Raw genomic sequence first — 16,861 nt, forward strand, 5'->3', positions numbered from 1 at the left:
TGACGGGGTCTTCCGGTGACAGTATCTGGTCGGAGTTGGCGGCGACTGTCGCTGTGCAGACAGTCCATAGGGGCCTGCTGGCTCGAAAGTCCTACTGGGCGGTGGGGACATGTCAGTGATCGGCGTCACAGTGGTGATGGTGGAGCGTTGTGTCGTAGTGGCGAAGGTGGAGCATTGCGAGGGCGGTGCCTTCTGCGTGCAGTCCTTGCGTCATGACACAGAAGTAGCACTTCGGGGTCACTTCGGGTAGTGTGGGGACGGCGGCACGGCCATCAACAGGGCATGGGGAGGCCAGGTTAAAAGCAGGCGCTCTACTCATATCATAATGGGGGCCCAGCACTGTGTGTCGGCGTCCATGCTTAGGGCTGCAGCCTCCATCGTTTCAGTGATTTGAATGGTCTCCACCAAGCTGTCTCCCCTGTGCTCCAGTAATCATTGCCTCACCTCATTGGATCGGACACCAACCACATAAGCGTCCCGGATCATGTCGTCGGTGATCCCGGCCACCGTCTTGTCAGTGCACACACAAGCTCTACCCAATGACCTCAGTGCCTGGAGGTAGGCTCTACAAGACTCACCAGGCTGCTGCCTCCTGGTCGCCAGCATGTGCCTGGCATAGACCTTATTAATAGGCCACTCGTAGAGTCCCTTCAGCACGTTCATGGCAGCTGTGTAGGAGGTCGCATCCTGAATGTTTTTGTAGACTCTCGTGGACACCATGGATATTAGAACTAACAGTCTTTCGGGGTCTTCCTCCACTATGCGGTCTGATCGTTGCAGGTATGCCTCAAAGCACCTCACCCAGTGCTTGAAATCACTCTGGGCAGTAGCTGACTGTGGGTCAATGCTGAAGCAGCATTTGCTCCATCCATTGAAATTTTGTTAATAATATTGTAGTGCGTCAAATGACTCAAAGACTTGTTGATTCAAACCAAGGCTTTTATTAGCAAAAGACTGGAGCATAGTACATCGAGATTGACTAGTCCAGACTGCCCTGGGTCCGGTTAGTGCAGCCATTTATGACCTGCCAGTAGGTGTGGCTACACCTCTCAGCCAATCACTACTTCTATATGTAAATATATACAAATAAATACATTGGTGATAGTATCCTGTACTATCACACAGCTTTTGGCCTTATTGATTGGAATTTAGGAGGATTTCATTGAAACATTTTGAATGTTGAAAGACGAGGGCAGAGTAGATGTTGAAAGTTTGATTCCCATGGAGAGCAGAACTTCAGGACTGAAGAGTATCCAGAGGGTAGTAAATCTGTGGAATTTGTTGGTATGGGTGATTGTGGAGGCCATATGTATTTAAGGCTGAAACTGATAGATTCTTGTTTACCAGGGCATTAAAGGGAGAAGGGCAGGTAGTGGAGCTGAGTGGGAAAATGGATCAAGCTCATGATTAAATGGCTGGTGTTACAAGTCCAGAGGACCCCATAACTCAGCAGCAATAGATAGGCACCACGAAAAATGGTTACTTAAAGAAAGGTTGATTTTAATTATCTTTGAACATGAAAACAGAATCAAACTTTAACTTACTTTTGACTTAATTAACCCCCCTCCAATTCTAAGTGCATGTGTGTGTAATGTGTAAGTTCAGCAAAGTTCTTTGGTTCACAGTCCAATCTCACTGGTTGCAGGCAATTCTTGTACCATGCACAGAAGTTAATATTAATAAAGTTCACCAGACTTTGGTGCTTAACAGGTAGATGGTTACCACTCAGGAAAGTTCTTGTTGGTTTTCAGAGAGAGAGTTTTTTCTTGTTCCAGAACATCCACAACTGATTCCTTTTTAATCATCCACTCCAATGTCTTACTGTTGAAACTAGCCCACTTCAGGGTTCTCCAGATGATAACCTCTTTCTTTCAGGTCACCACAGAGTTCCTTTCTGTTTCACCTATTCCAAGGGAAACACCAGACAGCCAGTCCTCTCTTTTGAACAGTCAGTCTTCCAAAGCTTGCCAGCTTGTCCCTCTAGAACCAAAGTCTGTGTCTCCCCTCTCTCTCACTCCCTCTCTCCCACACTGAGAACAAAGCTGTTCTGCCTCTGCCTGCAAAGATCACATGCTCTTCCAGACAGCAACTTCTTTTCAGACAAAGCTTCTGCTGTATGTTGCTACATTGTTGCATTTTGCAAACAGCAGCTCATCATGAGTCTGTAAGCACTGCAAAAATTCTGTGTTTTAAAGTGTTTGTGTGTGATCTGCTCTAACAAACCTCCCAATTTATCTCCCAAACTCCCAAATACTCTGTCACACTGGACAGACTCAATGGGCTGAATAGCCGATTTATGCTCCTCTGTCTTGTGGTCTTATCTCTGTGAGGGGTTCCTTTTTATGCGTTCTCTAACAGAAGCAGTTCATAATGGTGGAGGTTAGTTCCACAGGTAGGTAGGTTTTACTTTTTTTATTTAAAGAGACATACAGCATTGTAACAGGCCCTTTCAGCCCACGAGCGGATGCCGCTCAATTACCTCCAATGGACCTACAATCCACAGTATGTTTCAATTTCTTTTTTGATTTTGAGATCATTTCTTTCTGAGTACAATGGAATAATGGTGATTTCACCATCATTTTCTGCCATTCCAGAAGCCTAACTGGGCAACTGCAGACATGGGGTGTGGCTGGTGTACTGCAACGTTACTTCCAGGTTAGTCAGTGAAGAATGATGTTACTGACTGAACATACAATTCTTGTAGATGTACAGGCAAAATGTAATTTTATTGTTAATTTTTAATTTTGAGTTACAGAATTGTAATAGGCCATTCCACTCCATCTAAATACACCCATGTGAACAATTAACCTACAAACCCATCCATCTTTGGAATGTGGGAGGAAACATACGTGGACATGGGGAGTACGTATAAATTCCTTACAGACAACACTGGATTCAAACCTGGGTTGCTGGCGCTGTAATGGCATTGCATTGACCGTTATACTATCGGTGCTGCCCTGAGACTAAACTTTCTCAGAAATGTCCATACTTGGCCATTCCTAGGACAAACAGGTGTTCACTTCATGATGTTGGATTGCCATGTACTGGTGTGAGTCACCCCTTTGACCCATGTCCCACTGCACACCACCAACCAGCAAGTTTGATGGCACGTCAATAGAGTTTTAGGTGAAACATCATTAACATGTTTAAATCTGGGTAGTTGGTCAGAGTAAAAAAAACTGCTGGAGGAAGCAGTATCTCAGGAAGCATCTGTGGAGGCAGTGGAATACTTGATAATTCCGGTTGAAATGCTGGATCGAGACTAAGTCATAGTCATCCTGCATAGAACAGGTCCTTTGGACAAACTCATCCATGCCAACCAAGTTGGAGTGTAGGTATAGAGGGGAGACAGCCGTATGAAGAAGTGAGAAGGTGGGCTGAGGCAGGGACTGGCATGAGCTAGCTGGTTCTATTCCATTCCCCTCTCTGCTTCCACTCATCACCTTCCTTACTAATCAGATTCAAGCCTCTTGTGTCTCCACTGATCACCTCATTTCCCTCCCCCCCACTCCCCCTTCATAGCTCAGTGGCTCTGTCTGCTGCTTTGTCTCTGCTTCTTCCTATCAACCACTGTCTCCTAACTCTGCCTCTTTCCCTGGTTCCATCTGCCTGTCATTCCCCTCCAAGCCCAGTTCCACCTGCCACTCCCTGCTCCTCTACCTCCCCTAACCTCTTCATACTGGTTCTCTTCTCTCCATACTCAGAGGGGACTGGGCTCTCCCTTTCTTCTATTAACAACATTCACTGGATGTGTTGCTTAAAATAGGGCACAAAGAATTATTGAGGACCCTTTCCATCCAGCACACAGTATCTTTGACTCACTATCATCAGGAAGGAGGTACAGGAGCATTAAAATCAGGACGTCAGGCTGGAGAATAGTTTCTTCCTGCAGGCTGTGAGATTGGTGAATAATATCCTATAACCGAATAAATCATCTCAAAATATTCACGGGGGAGGGGGGGGTGCGTGGCAAGATGGTGTAGAGTCTAGATGTGCAATCTCGACCTCTCTGGCCAGACTTTTAAATACCTGTTTTTTAACCCTTTGTTTTCAAGTTTAAACTTTTTAAATTTTAGTTTAAAGTATTAAGGAATTATTATGGCCACTAATGGTAAAAAGACTAAACCTCAAGTTAAGAAGAAGTTACATTTTCGAAGTGCTGAAAGTTTTATGGCGTAAAGGTTATAAGTCTACTTTTCATTACCCTGCAGTATTGAAGGTGTTTTATGAAGACTATCAATTTTGTTTTTTTGAAACTGAACTTAAAGCAATGATTTTTGCTGATTCATTGCCAGATATAAGAGGACAAAGACGTAGTCCACCATTATCTCCTAAAGAAAAATCTGGTTGCTCTGGAAATGGAAGGAATGGCAGAAATGGGAAAAACGGGAATGGAAAGAGTCTACCTCCTTCTGAAATGGGATCTTCAAGATTGGAATCTTCTGGATGAAAAGAAGAACTTTCTTGTTTTATTTTTTCTTTTTTGTTATTATGATATTTTAATGTTACTGACTGTTTGGCTGGGGAGGGAGAGATTTGCACTAAGTTCTTTACTAGTCATCAGCCACTGGTGACCCACACCCAATTTTTGTTTAGGGGATTACTACCTTTTGGTAGTTTTTTTGGGGGGGGGGGGATTTTTTTTCTTTATTTTTTTTAGTTTTTAATTTGTGATTTTTTTCTTATTGGAGGGCCTATATACATTGATTTGAGTTTTTATATAAAGATAGTATTAATATTTAGTAATAATAGTAGATATGTCAAAGTTGAGGTTTGCTACTTTTAATGTTCGAGTATTAAATAGTCCGATTAAACTTAAACGTGTCTTGGCGTATATTAAGAAAATGAAAATTGATATTACCTTTTTACAAGAAACACATTTGAATGTGAAGAAAAGCGTGAAATTAAAAAGGGATTGGGTTGGGCATGTATATTCTTCATTTAATTCTCAAGCTAAAGGTGTAGCAATTTTGATACATAAAAATTAATCTTTTGAATTACAATCAATGGAGGAAAAGGCAGGATGTATTCTTAAATTGAACTGTAAGATTTTTAGTGAATTTTGGACTTTACTTAAATATTTATGTTCCAAATGCAGATGATGAAGTATTTATTTTGGATGTATTTTTATGTTTGGGTCAGGCTAATAATAATATTTTAGTTAGTGGTGATTTTAATTGTGTTATGGAACCTTTATTAGATAAATCTCCGAAGAAAGTTAAAAAGTCCAAGATGGCAATTCAGGTCTAAGCGTTGATGAAAGATCTTAATTTAGTAGATATTTGGAGACGTCTTAATCCGACAGAGAAAGATTTTTCCTTTTATTCATCTAGACATGAATCATTTTCAAGGATTGACTTCTTTATCGTATCGGCACATTTACAAGGGAAAATACAACAAGCGAAATATAACAAGCGGAATATAAAAGTAGGGTGATTTCAGATCACTCTTTGTTATATTTTACATATGCAACTTCTGAGAAAATTCAAATGGCTTATCGTTGGAGATTTAATACATTGTTTAAAAATATGGAATTTATTGATTTTTTGAAAAAACTAATTAATTTTGTTTGAAAGAAAATTCTAATTCTGTTCGAAGTAGGTTTGTATTATGGGATGCTATGAAAGCCTATTTGAGAGGACAAATAATTAGTTATACTTCTAAAATAAAAAAGAATAGATTAAATCAGAGTCTTGAATTAGAGAAACAGATCAATGAGTTAGAAAAGAAATTTCAGAAAGATGCTACAGAAGATCAGAAAATAGAATTATCTAGGTTGAAATTGAAATATAATACTTTGCAATCTTATCAATTTGAATGTGTGATTAATAGGACTAAACAACGGTATTATGAATGGGGAGAGAAAGCACATAAGGTATTGGCATGGCAATTAAAGAAAGAACAGATATCGAGGACGGAATTCTCTTATTACATAAACCTCATGAGATTAATGATGAGTTTTATTCATTTTATAAAAAAAGTTATATACATCTGAAGGAAAACAGGAAACTGGACTGATTGATCTTTTTTATAACAGTTGTATTTACCGATATTAGAGGATGGAGATATACAGGAGTTAGAAGAACCATTTACTGATTTGGAAATTAAAATGGCTATGCTGGAAATGCCAAACGGTAAATCGCATGGTGATGATGGATTTTCGGTTGAATTTTATAAAAATTTTTATGATGATTTATCTACAGTGTTTGGGGATGTATTACGTCAAGTTGGAGAACATTATGAATTACCTGAGTCTTGTTCTAGTGCTTTAATTACAGTAATTCCTAAAAAAGATAGAGGTCCTTTGAAAGTATCTTCATATAGACCAATTTTATTGTTAAATGTAGATTATAAAATAATAGCTAAAATATTAGTGAATAGATTGGCTAAATTTTTACCAAAGTTGATTCATATTGATCAAACAGGTTTTATAAAGAATAGATATGCTTCAGATAACATCTTGTATGTGATTAGTTTGATTAACAGATTTCGACAATCTTTAGATCACCCGATGGTGATATCCTTAGATGCAGAAAAAACATTTGATAGAGTTGAATGGAATTTTTTGTTTAAAGTTTTGGAGAAATTTAAGTTTGGTCCTTCTTTTATTGGTTGGATTAGGGCTCTATATAGTAAACCGGTAGCTAGAGTATTAATGAATGGTTTGATTTCGGAATCCTTTAAGTTTACTCGATCAACTCGTCAAGGTTGTCCCTTCTCACCAGCTTTGTTTGCGTTAGTGATTGAACCTTTAGCACAGTTGATACACAGATACAAGGTATGAAAGTTTTAGATGAGGAGCATAAAATTAATTTATTTGCTGATGATGTATTGGTGTATTTAATAAACCCAGCTCAGTCACTTTTGCACTTGAAGGAATGTTTAATACAATATGGATGTCTTTCTGGATATAAAGTTAATTGGGGAAAAAAGTGAAATATTACCGGTAAGTGAAGGAGATTATTCAGTTTATAGTTGAAGTGGACTGATCGAATTAAATATCTGGGTATAATTTTGAATGTTAATTATCAATCTTTATATAAATTAAATTATGCTCTGTTAATGAAAAAATTAAAACTGATTTGATTAAATGGAAAGATTTACCTATTAATTTAATGGGAAGGATAAATACAATTAAAATGAATATCTTTCCGCATGTAGAATATTTGTTTCAATCTATTCCGTATTTACTTGATAAAAATTTTTTTTGAGATTTAAATAAAATGGTTAGGGTGTTTATATGGAGGGGTAAATTTTTGAAAGTAGCTTTGAATCAATTAACTTGGAAATATGAGTTAGGGGGATTACGTTTACCACATTTTCAAAATTATTATGAGGCAGCCCAATTTATATTTATTAGCTCATTGATGGATTTGGAACAGCCTCCTAGTTGGGCTAAAATTGAGATGGCAAGTATTTCTGAATTTTAAATACATCAAATTTTGTTTTGGTGGAATATAAATTGTTACAATAATATAATGTGCCTATACTAAGACATTTAATGAAGTTATGGATAAAGAAAAATAAAATGAGGTAAATTATTGGCTTTGATTCTGTTGTATAATAATCAACTTATTTCTTTTTCAATACATAATCAAAGTTTATTGCATTGGAGATTTAAAGGTGTGAAAAATCTGGGAGATTGTTTTAAAGAGGGTAAGTTTTTGTCTTTTAATCAGATGAAGGAAGATTTTGGTATTGATAAGAATTCTTTATTTCTTTATTATCAAATTCGATCTTCGGTAAAGTGTATGTTTGGTAGAGATATGATTTTACCTAAAATGACTAAATTTGAGACTTTTCTTATGAAGGTACCAGAGAAGGGATATATTTCATCTATGTATCAAATATTACAGGATGGTATGGATAAAAAGGGTTGGGAGAGAGCTAAAATTAAATGGGAACCGTTATTGGTTTTATTTTTTCTGAAGGTGATTGGTTAGATATTTGTTATGATAGTGTAACTAGATTGATAAATGCACATTATGCAATGATTAATTACAATTTTTTACATCAATTATATTTGACAACTGAAAAATTTAAAAAATTTGGTTTTAATGAATCAGATTTGTGTTTTAGATGTGGTGATATGGTTGAAACATTTTTTCATGCTGTTGGTCATGTATACATCTACAATCTTTATGGAAGAAAATTCAATCATTTTTAGAATATCTGTATAAGATTAAAATAGTTTTAGATCCAACAGTATTTTTATTGGGTAGTTTGCAACCTCTGAAAGGTTTGGGATTAGATAAATTCCAGCTTGCTTTTGTATATTTAGCTTTATCCGTAGCAAAAAAATGTATTGCTAGTACATGGAAAGATACAAATATGATTGATATTAATAGATGGCATAATGAGATGAAATATTGTTTAATAATGGAAAAAATTATGTATGTTTCTCATGATAATTATGAATTTTTTATTAATGTGGCTGTTATACTCAGAATAATTACATTTCAATTTATATTGATTAGATTTAAACATGTATATTTAACTCTTTTTTTAATATTCTTTCTTTTTTCTTTTTCTATGGCCCTCCTTAGGAGAGTTGGCTGAAGGGAGGGGGGGTTCTTTTTTTTTTCTATATATATTTAAAAAATGTTCATGTTCATGTTTAATTGCTGTATATGTCATATATTATTTGTTTTTTGAACAAATAAATAAAGTTTAAAAAATATAATTCACATATATTTATTTTTAATTATATCTTGTATTTATTTGATTATGATATAATGTGTGTGTGTGTGTGTGTGTGTGTGTGTGTGTGTGTGTGTGTGTGTGTGTGTGTGTGTGTGTGTGTGTTGTGTGTGTGGGAGCACGCACATGCTGTGGTCCAGGTTTAATTTGCTTGTATATGTAGTTAGATGATAATAAACTCAAACTGACACTCGACATGACTGCTAGTGGTGTACAGACTAAATTCAGGAATGATCAAGAGGCCAGAATTAGAGGAGTGCAGATTATTGGGGGATATGGGGTCAATCAACAATAATCTCACTCAATAGCTGTGTGGCTCCCACTGCTCTGTCTTCCTTCTCCCCGTCTTTCCTTCTTCCCCTTTCTATTTCTTTCTCTCTTTTCCCCTCTTCTGTCTCTCTCCTCCTCCTCTACCCTTCTCCTCTCCACTTACTCTTCCACCTTCTTCCTTTCTCTCTTACTCCTCCTCCTCTCTTCTTTTCTCCCCTCTCTCTTTATCTTCCTCCTTCTCCCATTCCTCCATCCTTCCCCTCCTCTCCTTCCCTTCTGCTCTCCTCCTCTCTCCCCTCCTGTACCCTACTCTCCCTCTTTCTCCCTCTCTTTGCTTTCCCCCTCCTCTCTCCCCTCCTGCTCCCTCTCCTTCCCTCCCCCTTCTTGCTCTGATGTTCTATATACACTATATACAGCCAGTCAAGGTGGTGGCAGGACTGTGTGCTATGAAGTTCATCTCAAGTCAAAAGCAACCAAATGGCTGTAAATGATCTGATCTAGTCTCATGAAGGATACCGCAGATAGCAATAAAAGCAACAGAGTTGTCCAGCACAGAAACAGGCCCTTTGGCCCACTATATCCCTGCCATCCCTTTTGCCCATCCACACTAATCCCATTTGTCCTCATTCAGACAGCATCTGTCTATTTAAGTGTGCAGACAACTGATGGGAGAATTGAGAGAAGAAAGAATCAGATAGAAGGAAGGGGAAAAACAGAAAAGGAGCACAGTGGTGAAGTAGGTCTCGGCTGCATTTGGACATCTGTGTGGGAAGAGCAGCTGCAGTTATTTTCCATAAGCAGCTTTCCTGGAAGGTGAATGATTTACCCTTTCTCCCCAACACTGAGATACACAGGTAGATTGGAGGTTCTGTCGATCAGCGACAGTCTAGTGCATTCTGCAAGTCTGAACTTTGACCAGGCGGCTAAAACGAATTTGAGATCTTGTAAGAATTTGCAAAAAGAAAAGAAAGTATGGACATGGAGAAGGAGTTGACTCGTGACCACGTGGTTAGCTGTAAAATCATAGCAATGTCCAGGGGGTTTAAGGAAACTGCAGGAAAAGATGGATGATCGGCGGTAACAACGCGTACAGAAGATCTCAGGTCCCTGTCCTGCTTCATCGACAGAAAGCGAGATCTAATTACAATTCATAGTTTTTGGGGATTGTGAATTAAGTAATTAAACAGTTAATGAATTTCTGAGTGATTAAGTTTGTACTAGGTATTGCACCAATTAAGAAATTTACCTAAAAGACAAATAATTGACTGGTGTGGCTTGCAATGTGCTACGTTTAATTGCCATTTTTATTGGAAATCAATGTGTATACAAATGCTTTTTAGTTGTATTCCATTGGTTCCACCACCTTCTCTGGCAACCTGTTCCAGACATTAACCATACTCGAGGTATAAAAAACATACCCATGAATCTCCTCACTTTCACTTTAAACAGAAGAACAGGCCCTTCAGCCCTTGATGTAAACCAACTCCATAACAACCTAATCCTTCCTAACCTGTGCCCAGGTAAATATCGAAATGTCTTTTGAATGCTCCTATTGTACCACCCTCCATCAAGAACCCTACCAATGCCATCCATGCACCCACCACCTTCTGTAAAATAATTTACCTCTAACATCTCCCCTAAACTTTCCACCACTCACCCTAAATGGATGGACTCTGATATTTGCTATTGTCACCCCTGGGGGAAAAGGTGTTGGCTCTCCACACTATCTATGCCCCTCATAAACATATTAAGTCTCCTCTCATCCTTTGAAACTCCAAAGAGAAAAGTCCCAGCTGTCTCAACCTGGTTTCATAAGACATGTTCTTCAATCTACTCAACATCCTGGTAAATCTACTGTACAACCTCTCAGGTTACATTACATTATTCCTGTAATGAGGCTACCAGAATTGCATGCTATGTTCCAAATGTGGTTTAACCAGAGTTCTATAGAACATGGTCCCCAAATACTCAGCTCATTGAGTCTGAATAAACTAATTAATCCATTATCCCACTCAGTTTCACTGCCCGGTTTTCTCCCCATAACCTTTGATACCCTGCCTGAAAAAGACTCTATCCATCTCTGCCTCAAATACACCCAATGACCTGTCCTCCATAACCACCTGTGGCAACAAATTACACAGATTTACCACCCTTTAGCTGAAGAAATTCCTATACATCTCTGTTCTAAGCATAGAAGTGAGATTCTTCCCACCACCCTGCCCATCCCCAATTTTCCTAAATTCCAACAAGTACAGACCTTGAGCTGTCAAACATTCCTCATATGATAACCCTTTCATTCCAGGAATCATCCTTGTGAACCTCCTCTGAACTCTCTTCAACATCACCACACCCTATCTTAAATGAGGAGCCCAAATCTACTCACAACACTACAACTGAGCTCACTCGTGTCTTCTAAAGTCTCAACATCACATCTCTGCTCTTATATTCTATTCCTCTCAAAATTAATGCATTGTATTTGCCATCTTCAACACCGATTCAAAACATACAAGTCTACACGAGTTCCCTTTGTATCTGGGTATTTTCAAATTTCTCCCCATTTAGAAGGGGAGTTTATTTTTTTCTACCAAAGTGAATGACCATGCACTCTCCAGCGTTATATTTCATTTTCCACTTCTCTGCCTATTCTCTTAACCTGTCGAAGTCCTTCTGCAGCCTCTGTGCTTCCTCTACACTAACTGCTCCTCCACCTACCTTCATATCATCACAAAGCCGTTCATTCCATAATCTAAATCAATAATATACAGCATAAAAAGAAATGGCCCCAACACCAGCCCCTTTGGATCACCACTAGTAACTGCAGCCAACCAGAATATGATCCCTGTATTCTAACTCTCTGCTTCCTGTCAATTAGTCAATTCCCTACTCACACTAGCATGGGTCGAGCATTTTATACTTTGGGTAGCCTTTTATACCATTTGGAGTGACAAAGGTTGAGAGGTAACTTAATATAAGATTATGAGGGCCATGGTCAGTGTTGATAAGTTGCCTCGGGTGCAGCACCTTGTCAAAGGTTTTCTGAATATTCAAATACATAACATACCCTGCATCTCCCTTATCTAGCCTGTTTGTCACTTCTTTAAAGAATTCCATTGGAAGAATTTCTTAAGAAAGAAACCATGCTGGGTTTGGCCTAACTTGTCATGTGCCTCCAAGCACTCTGTAACCATGATTCTCACATCTTCCCAACCACTGAAGTCAGGCTAACTGGTCTACAATTTATTTTCATCTGCCTCCCTCCCATCTTGAATAAGGGTGACATTTGTGATTTTCCAGCCCTCTGGGACCACACCAGAATCGATTGACTCCTGAAAGATCATTAGAAATATCTCCACAGACTCTACGGCTACTTCTTTCAGAACCTGAGGATACAATCCATTTGGTCGGGAGACTTAACCACCCACAGACCATTCAGCTTTTTGAACACCATCTCCCTTGAAATAGTAACTGCACTCACTTCCCTTCCCTGACACCCTTCGACATCCGGCACACCGACAATGTCTTCCACAGTTGTAGATGCAAAATACTCATTTTCTTCCTCTACCATCTCCTTATCTCCCGTGATCATTTCTCCAGTGTGATTTTCTAATGGTCCTACATCTACTCTCACCTCTTTTACTCTATAAATACTTGAAAAAGCATTTTATATCCTCTGATATTACTACTGGCTTGCCAGTAGAAAGCAGAGAGTAGTTGCTATTCTGCCTGAAGGTCAGTGACTAGTGGAGTTCTGCAGGGAATTGTTCTGGGAAGTATATTTGCAGATAAGAAGGTTGATGTTGTGGATAGTGTTGAAGGTTGTCGATAATTACAACAGTATGTAGGCAGGATGCAGAGTTGGGTGGAATAGTGGCAGATGGGATCCAATCTGGCTAAGTGTGAGGTGATCAGTAACAGGCCCTTTCGACCCATGACAATGATACCCAATTGACCTACAACCTCTGTAAATTTTTGATCTGTGGGAGGAAACCGGAACACCCAGAGGAAACCCACGCAGACATGGAGAGAACATTCAAACCCCTTACCGACAGTGTCAGATTTGAACCTAGGTCACTAGTGTGGTAACAGCGTTGCACTAAACACTATGCCAACCACACCAACTAAATTGCAGAATACTTCAGAATGCAGAAGAACAGAGGGACCTTGGGATCCAAATCTATAGATCTTAAGGTCACCACGCAGGTTGATAGGACAGTTAAGAAGCTGGCCTTCTTTAATCGGGAGATTGAATTCAGAAGTTAACAGTTGATGTTGCAGCTCTATAAATCTCTGGTGAGACCACACTTAGAATATTGTGTTCAATTCTAGTCTCCTCATTACAGGAAGAATGTGGAAACTATGGAGAGGGGGCAGAGGAGTTTTACCAGGATGTTGTCTGGATTGGAGAATATGTCTTAAGTTAGCAGAGCTGGGACTTTTCTATTCAGAGCGAAGAAGGATAAGAGGAGACTAAATTGACGTCTACAAGATTATGAAAAGTGTATATAAGGTGGACAGTCAGCACCTTTTTCCCAGGTGGGGGGCAGGGAGGAGAGGAGTAGCAAACACCAGAGGACATCTGTACAGGTATTTGGATGAAAGAAAAATAAAGGGTTATGAGGTTTAGTTTTTTTTTGGTTGGCATATATCATTCAGCACAACATCATTTATGTACTTCTATACTTCATCTTTTCCCTCCTTATGAGTGTTTTTGTTACCTTCTGCATTTTTAAAAGCTTCCCAATCTTTTGTCTTCCCACTAATTTTTCCTTCCTTGTCTGCCCTCTCTTTTGCCTTCATGTTGGCTTTGACTTCGCTTGTCAACCACAGTTGTGACATTTTTGCCATTTGAATATTTCCTCCTTTTTGGTCTGTACCTGTATTTATCCTGCACCTTCCCTATTTCTTGCAGAAACTTCACCCATTGCTGCTCTGCCATCTTCCCTACTTGTGCCCCCTTCCAATCTACTTTGGCCAGTTCCTCTCTCATGTTGCTGTAATTCCCTTCACTCCAGTGAAATACCAACACATCTCACTTTAATTTAGCCTTGTTAAATCTCAAATTGAATTCAATCATATTGTGATCACAGACCCCTTATGGTTCTTTTTTAAAATTTAATTTTTTTTTCATTTAGACATAGCACGGTAACAGGCCATTTCACTTTACAAGTCCGTGCTGCCCAATTTACACCCAATTACCCTACACCCCCAGTACATTTCAAATGATGGGAGGAAACCAGAGCCCCGTGGGGAAAACCCACACAGATAGAGGGAGAATGTACAAACGCCTTACAGACAGCACGGGATTCGAAGCCCAGTCCCGAATGATGGAACTGTAAAGGCATTGCACTCCCTTGGAGCAGACTGGAACCTGCTGCATTCCAGCCCAGTGACAAGACATGGACAGGGACAATATGAAGGTGAGGGATGACAGGTCAGATACATGAAGAGGTTGCTAGCTGCTTATGCACAGCCAGCGACGTCCTGTCCGTATCCCTGGACTAAAGATTTTGCTGTCGTTAGTTCCTACCTCCCAACAACCATGAGCTCCCACTCAGAGCAGTGGGGACGAAGGTGGCGCCAGATGTCCATTGTAAACAATGTGCTCGCACTGTTGAAGATAGAAGTGAGGGAGGACATGAGTGCAGCGATCATTACGGACATCATCAGGCCCCGCAGCCCTGTAGAGGGACAGAGAGAGAGAGAGAGAGTAGGAGCAGGGTTAAACCTGGCTCTCACCTGAGATTGAGCCGTAATATGCACAGGCTAGTGGCACTTTCATGGGCTGAGGGGCCACACACACACACACACACACACACACACACACACACACACACACACACACACACACACACACACACACACACACACACACACAGGGTGTTGGTGAGAATGTTCAGTTGCCAATGTTCAATGCTTCTAATGCATTATGCCTGGGTGTTGAGGTTCGTGACCACTCACCCGACATTTCCTGGCATGGATGTCCACCTGGAACCGTGGAGTAGCCTGGGATGCAGGGTTGAGAAGCTCTGACACTGGTCAAAGCTTGATCATTCATCAATGGCTCACTGCAGGGATCTATATGGGCACCCCCACCATTTCCCCAGTCAATCTCCCTCCGCCCTATCCCAGCCAAGCCCACCAGAATTTTCTCCCAGCCTTCAAAGAGAAGGTTGGATTCCCTGTAGGTCACTAAGGTTCAGGTTGGAGCATCCTTGGTTTTAAGGGAAGCAAAACTATGCAGACCCAAAAGTTTCAGAGAAACCCACTTCCTGACGAATGATCTGATGGTCAGAGTCACGAATTATACAGCATGGAAATGGATGCCTCACAAAAAGCCATCCATGAAACCTAGTTACCCAACTTGTCCCATTGGTCTGGGTTTGACCTGAGCCCCTCTGAACTTTTCCATCCAGGTACCTGTCCAAATCCAGCTGTTGCACCTGCCTCTACCACAACCCTCTGAATAAAACAGTCACTTCTCAGGTCCCCTTTCAATCTTTCCCCTCTCACCCTTAAACATGTCATCCAATTTTAGATTATTCACCTTATCTATGTTCCTCAGGATTTTCTAAACCTCTAGAAGGTCACCCTTCAGTCTCCTCTGCTTCAGAAAAAACCTTCAGCTATCCAACCTCTCTTTTTAAATCAAGTTTATCCAGTCCTGGTAACATCTTCGAGAATCATTCTTCTATCTTATCCAGCTCAACCACATCCTTCCTCTAACAAGGGGACCAGAAGGGCACACAATATTACCAATCTTGTGCAGATGTACTCATTGTTCAAAGGAGAGATATCAGGATGAGAGGAGCAGAGGAATGCAGAGATACCATAGCAGAGTGGGAGAGAAGTGACGGCAAGGGTCCGAGAGAATGTTGTGGAGACCCCATCCAGGTCACCATGCATAGTTCTGGTCACCACTCTATAGGAAGGATATGATTAATTTGGTAAGAGCACAGAAAAGATTCAGAAGGATGTTGCCTGGAATGGAGTTAAAAGGAACGACTGGATAGGCTGGGGTTGTTTTCTCTGTAGTGGAGGAGGCTGAGGGAGCATCTTGGGGAAGTTTATAAAATTTTTTGTCCAGAATAGGAGAGTCTAAAACTTGAGGTTACAGAGTTAAGGTGAGAGAGGAAAGATTCCAAAGGGACCTGGGGGGGGGAGCAAGCTTAACTACAGAGGGCAGTGGTCTGTGGAACGAGCTGCCAGAGGAAATGGTAGAGGTGGGTCAACTGCAATATGTATGGGGGTAAAATGGACCAAGTTCAGGTGGACAGCCCGTGGGCATGAACAGGCTGGCTGAAGGACTCAAAGACAACCTGCTGGTGGAACTCAGCAGTCCTGAAGTGTTCCAACCTGAAACATCGACCACTCTCTCCCTCCCACTGTCATTGCTCAACTGGTTGAGATCCTCCAGCAGAGTTAGTTTGGCTTCAGATTCCAGTGTCTGTAGTGCCCTGTGCCTCTGGCTGAAGGACTTATTTCCATGCTGGATAACTCTAGGACTATGATTGGAGTGGATGAGTATGGTAGGTTCTGTGTACCTTTTGGCAGTAACTCCATCACCAGCTTCGGGTAGGCGATGTCCGAACACCCAACTGGGTTCCCGCAGATCCTACGGCAGGTATCAGCATCTGCGCAGGCTACCTGGTCTAACACAAACATGAGAAGAGCATTTAGTTTGGTGAGTTACTGAAGCATGGCAGCACTTGGTAAGCCTTCAACATCGTCACTTACCTGGGAAGAGCACTCGGCTGATCATGCCCGGGAGAACCATGATAAAGATGGGCAAGACTTTCAAGGTGGCAGCAAACAAAGAGCCAGCTTTGGCGTGAAGGAGTGTCCTGGCAGCCAACGACCTCTGGACGATTACCTGATGTTTGACACAATGGAG

The 16,861-nt window shown here is 40.5% G+C and overlaps 1 protein-coding gene across 1 annotated transcript in view; it reads right to left on the minus strand.

Annotated features, from left to right (window-relative positions):
* LOC138758815 (sodium/myo-inositol cotransporter 2-like) overlaps positions 1-16,861 on the minus strand; it is an 84,717-nt gene that overhangs the window by 36,973 nt on the left and 30,883 nt on the right. Inside the window, exons 10-12 of the mRNA XM_069928208.1 lie at positions 16,705-16,840; positions 16,512-16,619; positions 14,498-14,648 (exon numbers count right to left, since the gene is read on the minus strand). Coding sequence (XP_069784309.1) covers positions 14,498-14,648; positions 16,512-16,619; positions 16,705-16,840 — 395 coding nt within the window. The remainder of the gene's footprint in view (positions 1-14,497; positions 14,649-16,511; positions 16,620-16,704; positions 16,841-16,861) is intronic.

Source organism: Narcine bancroftii, chromosome 3 (assembly GCF_036971445.1).
Source record: "Narcine bancroftii isolate sNarBan1 chromosome 3, sNarBan1.hap1, whole genome shotgun sequence".
NCBI lineage: Eukaryota > Metazoa > Chordata > Chondrichthyes > Torpediniformes > Narcinidae > Narcine > Narcine bancroftii.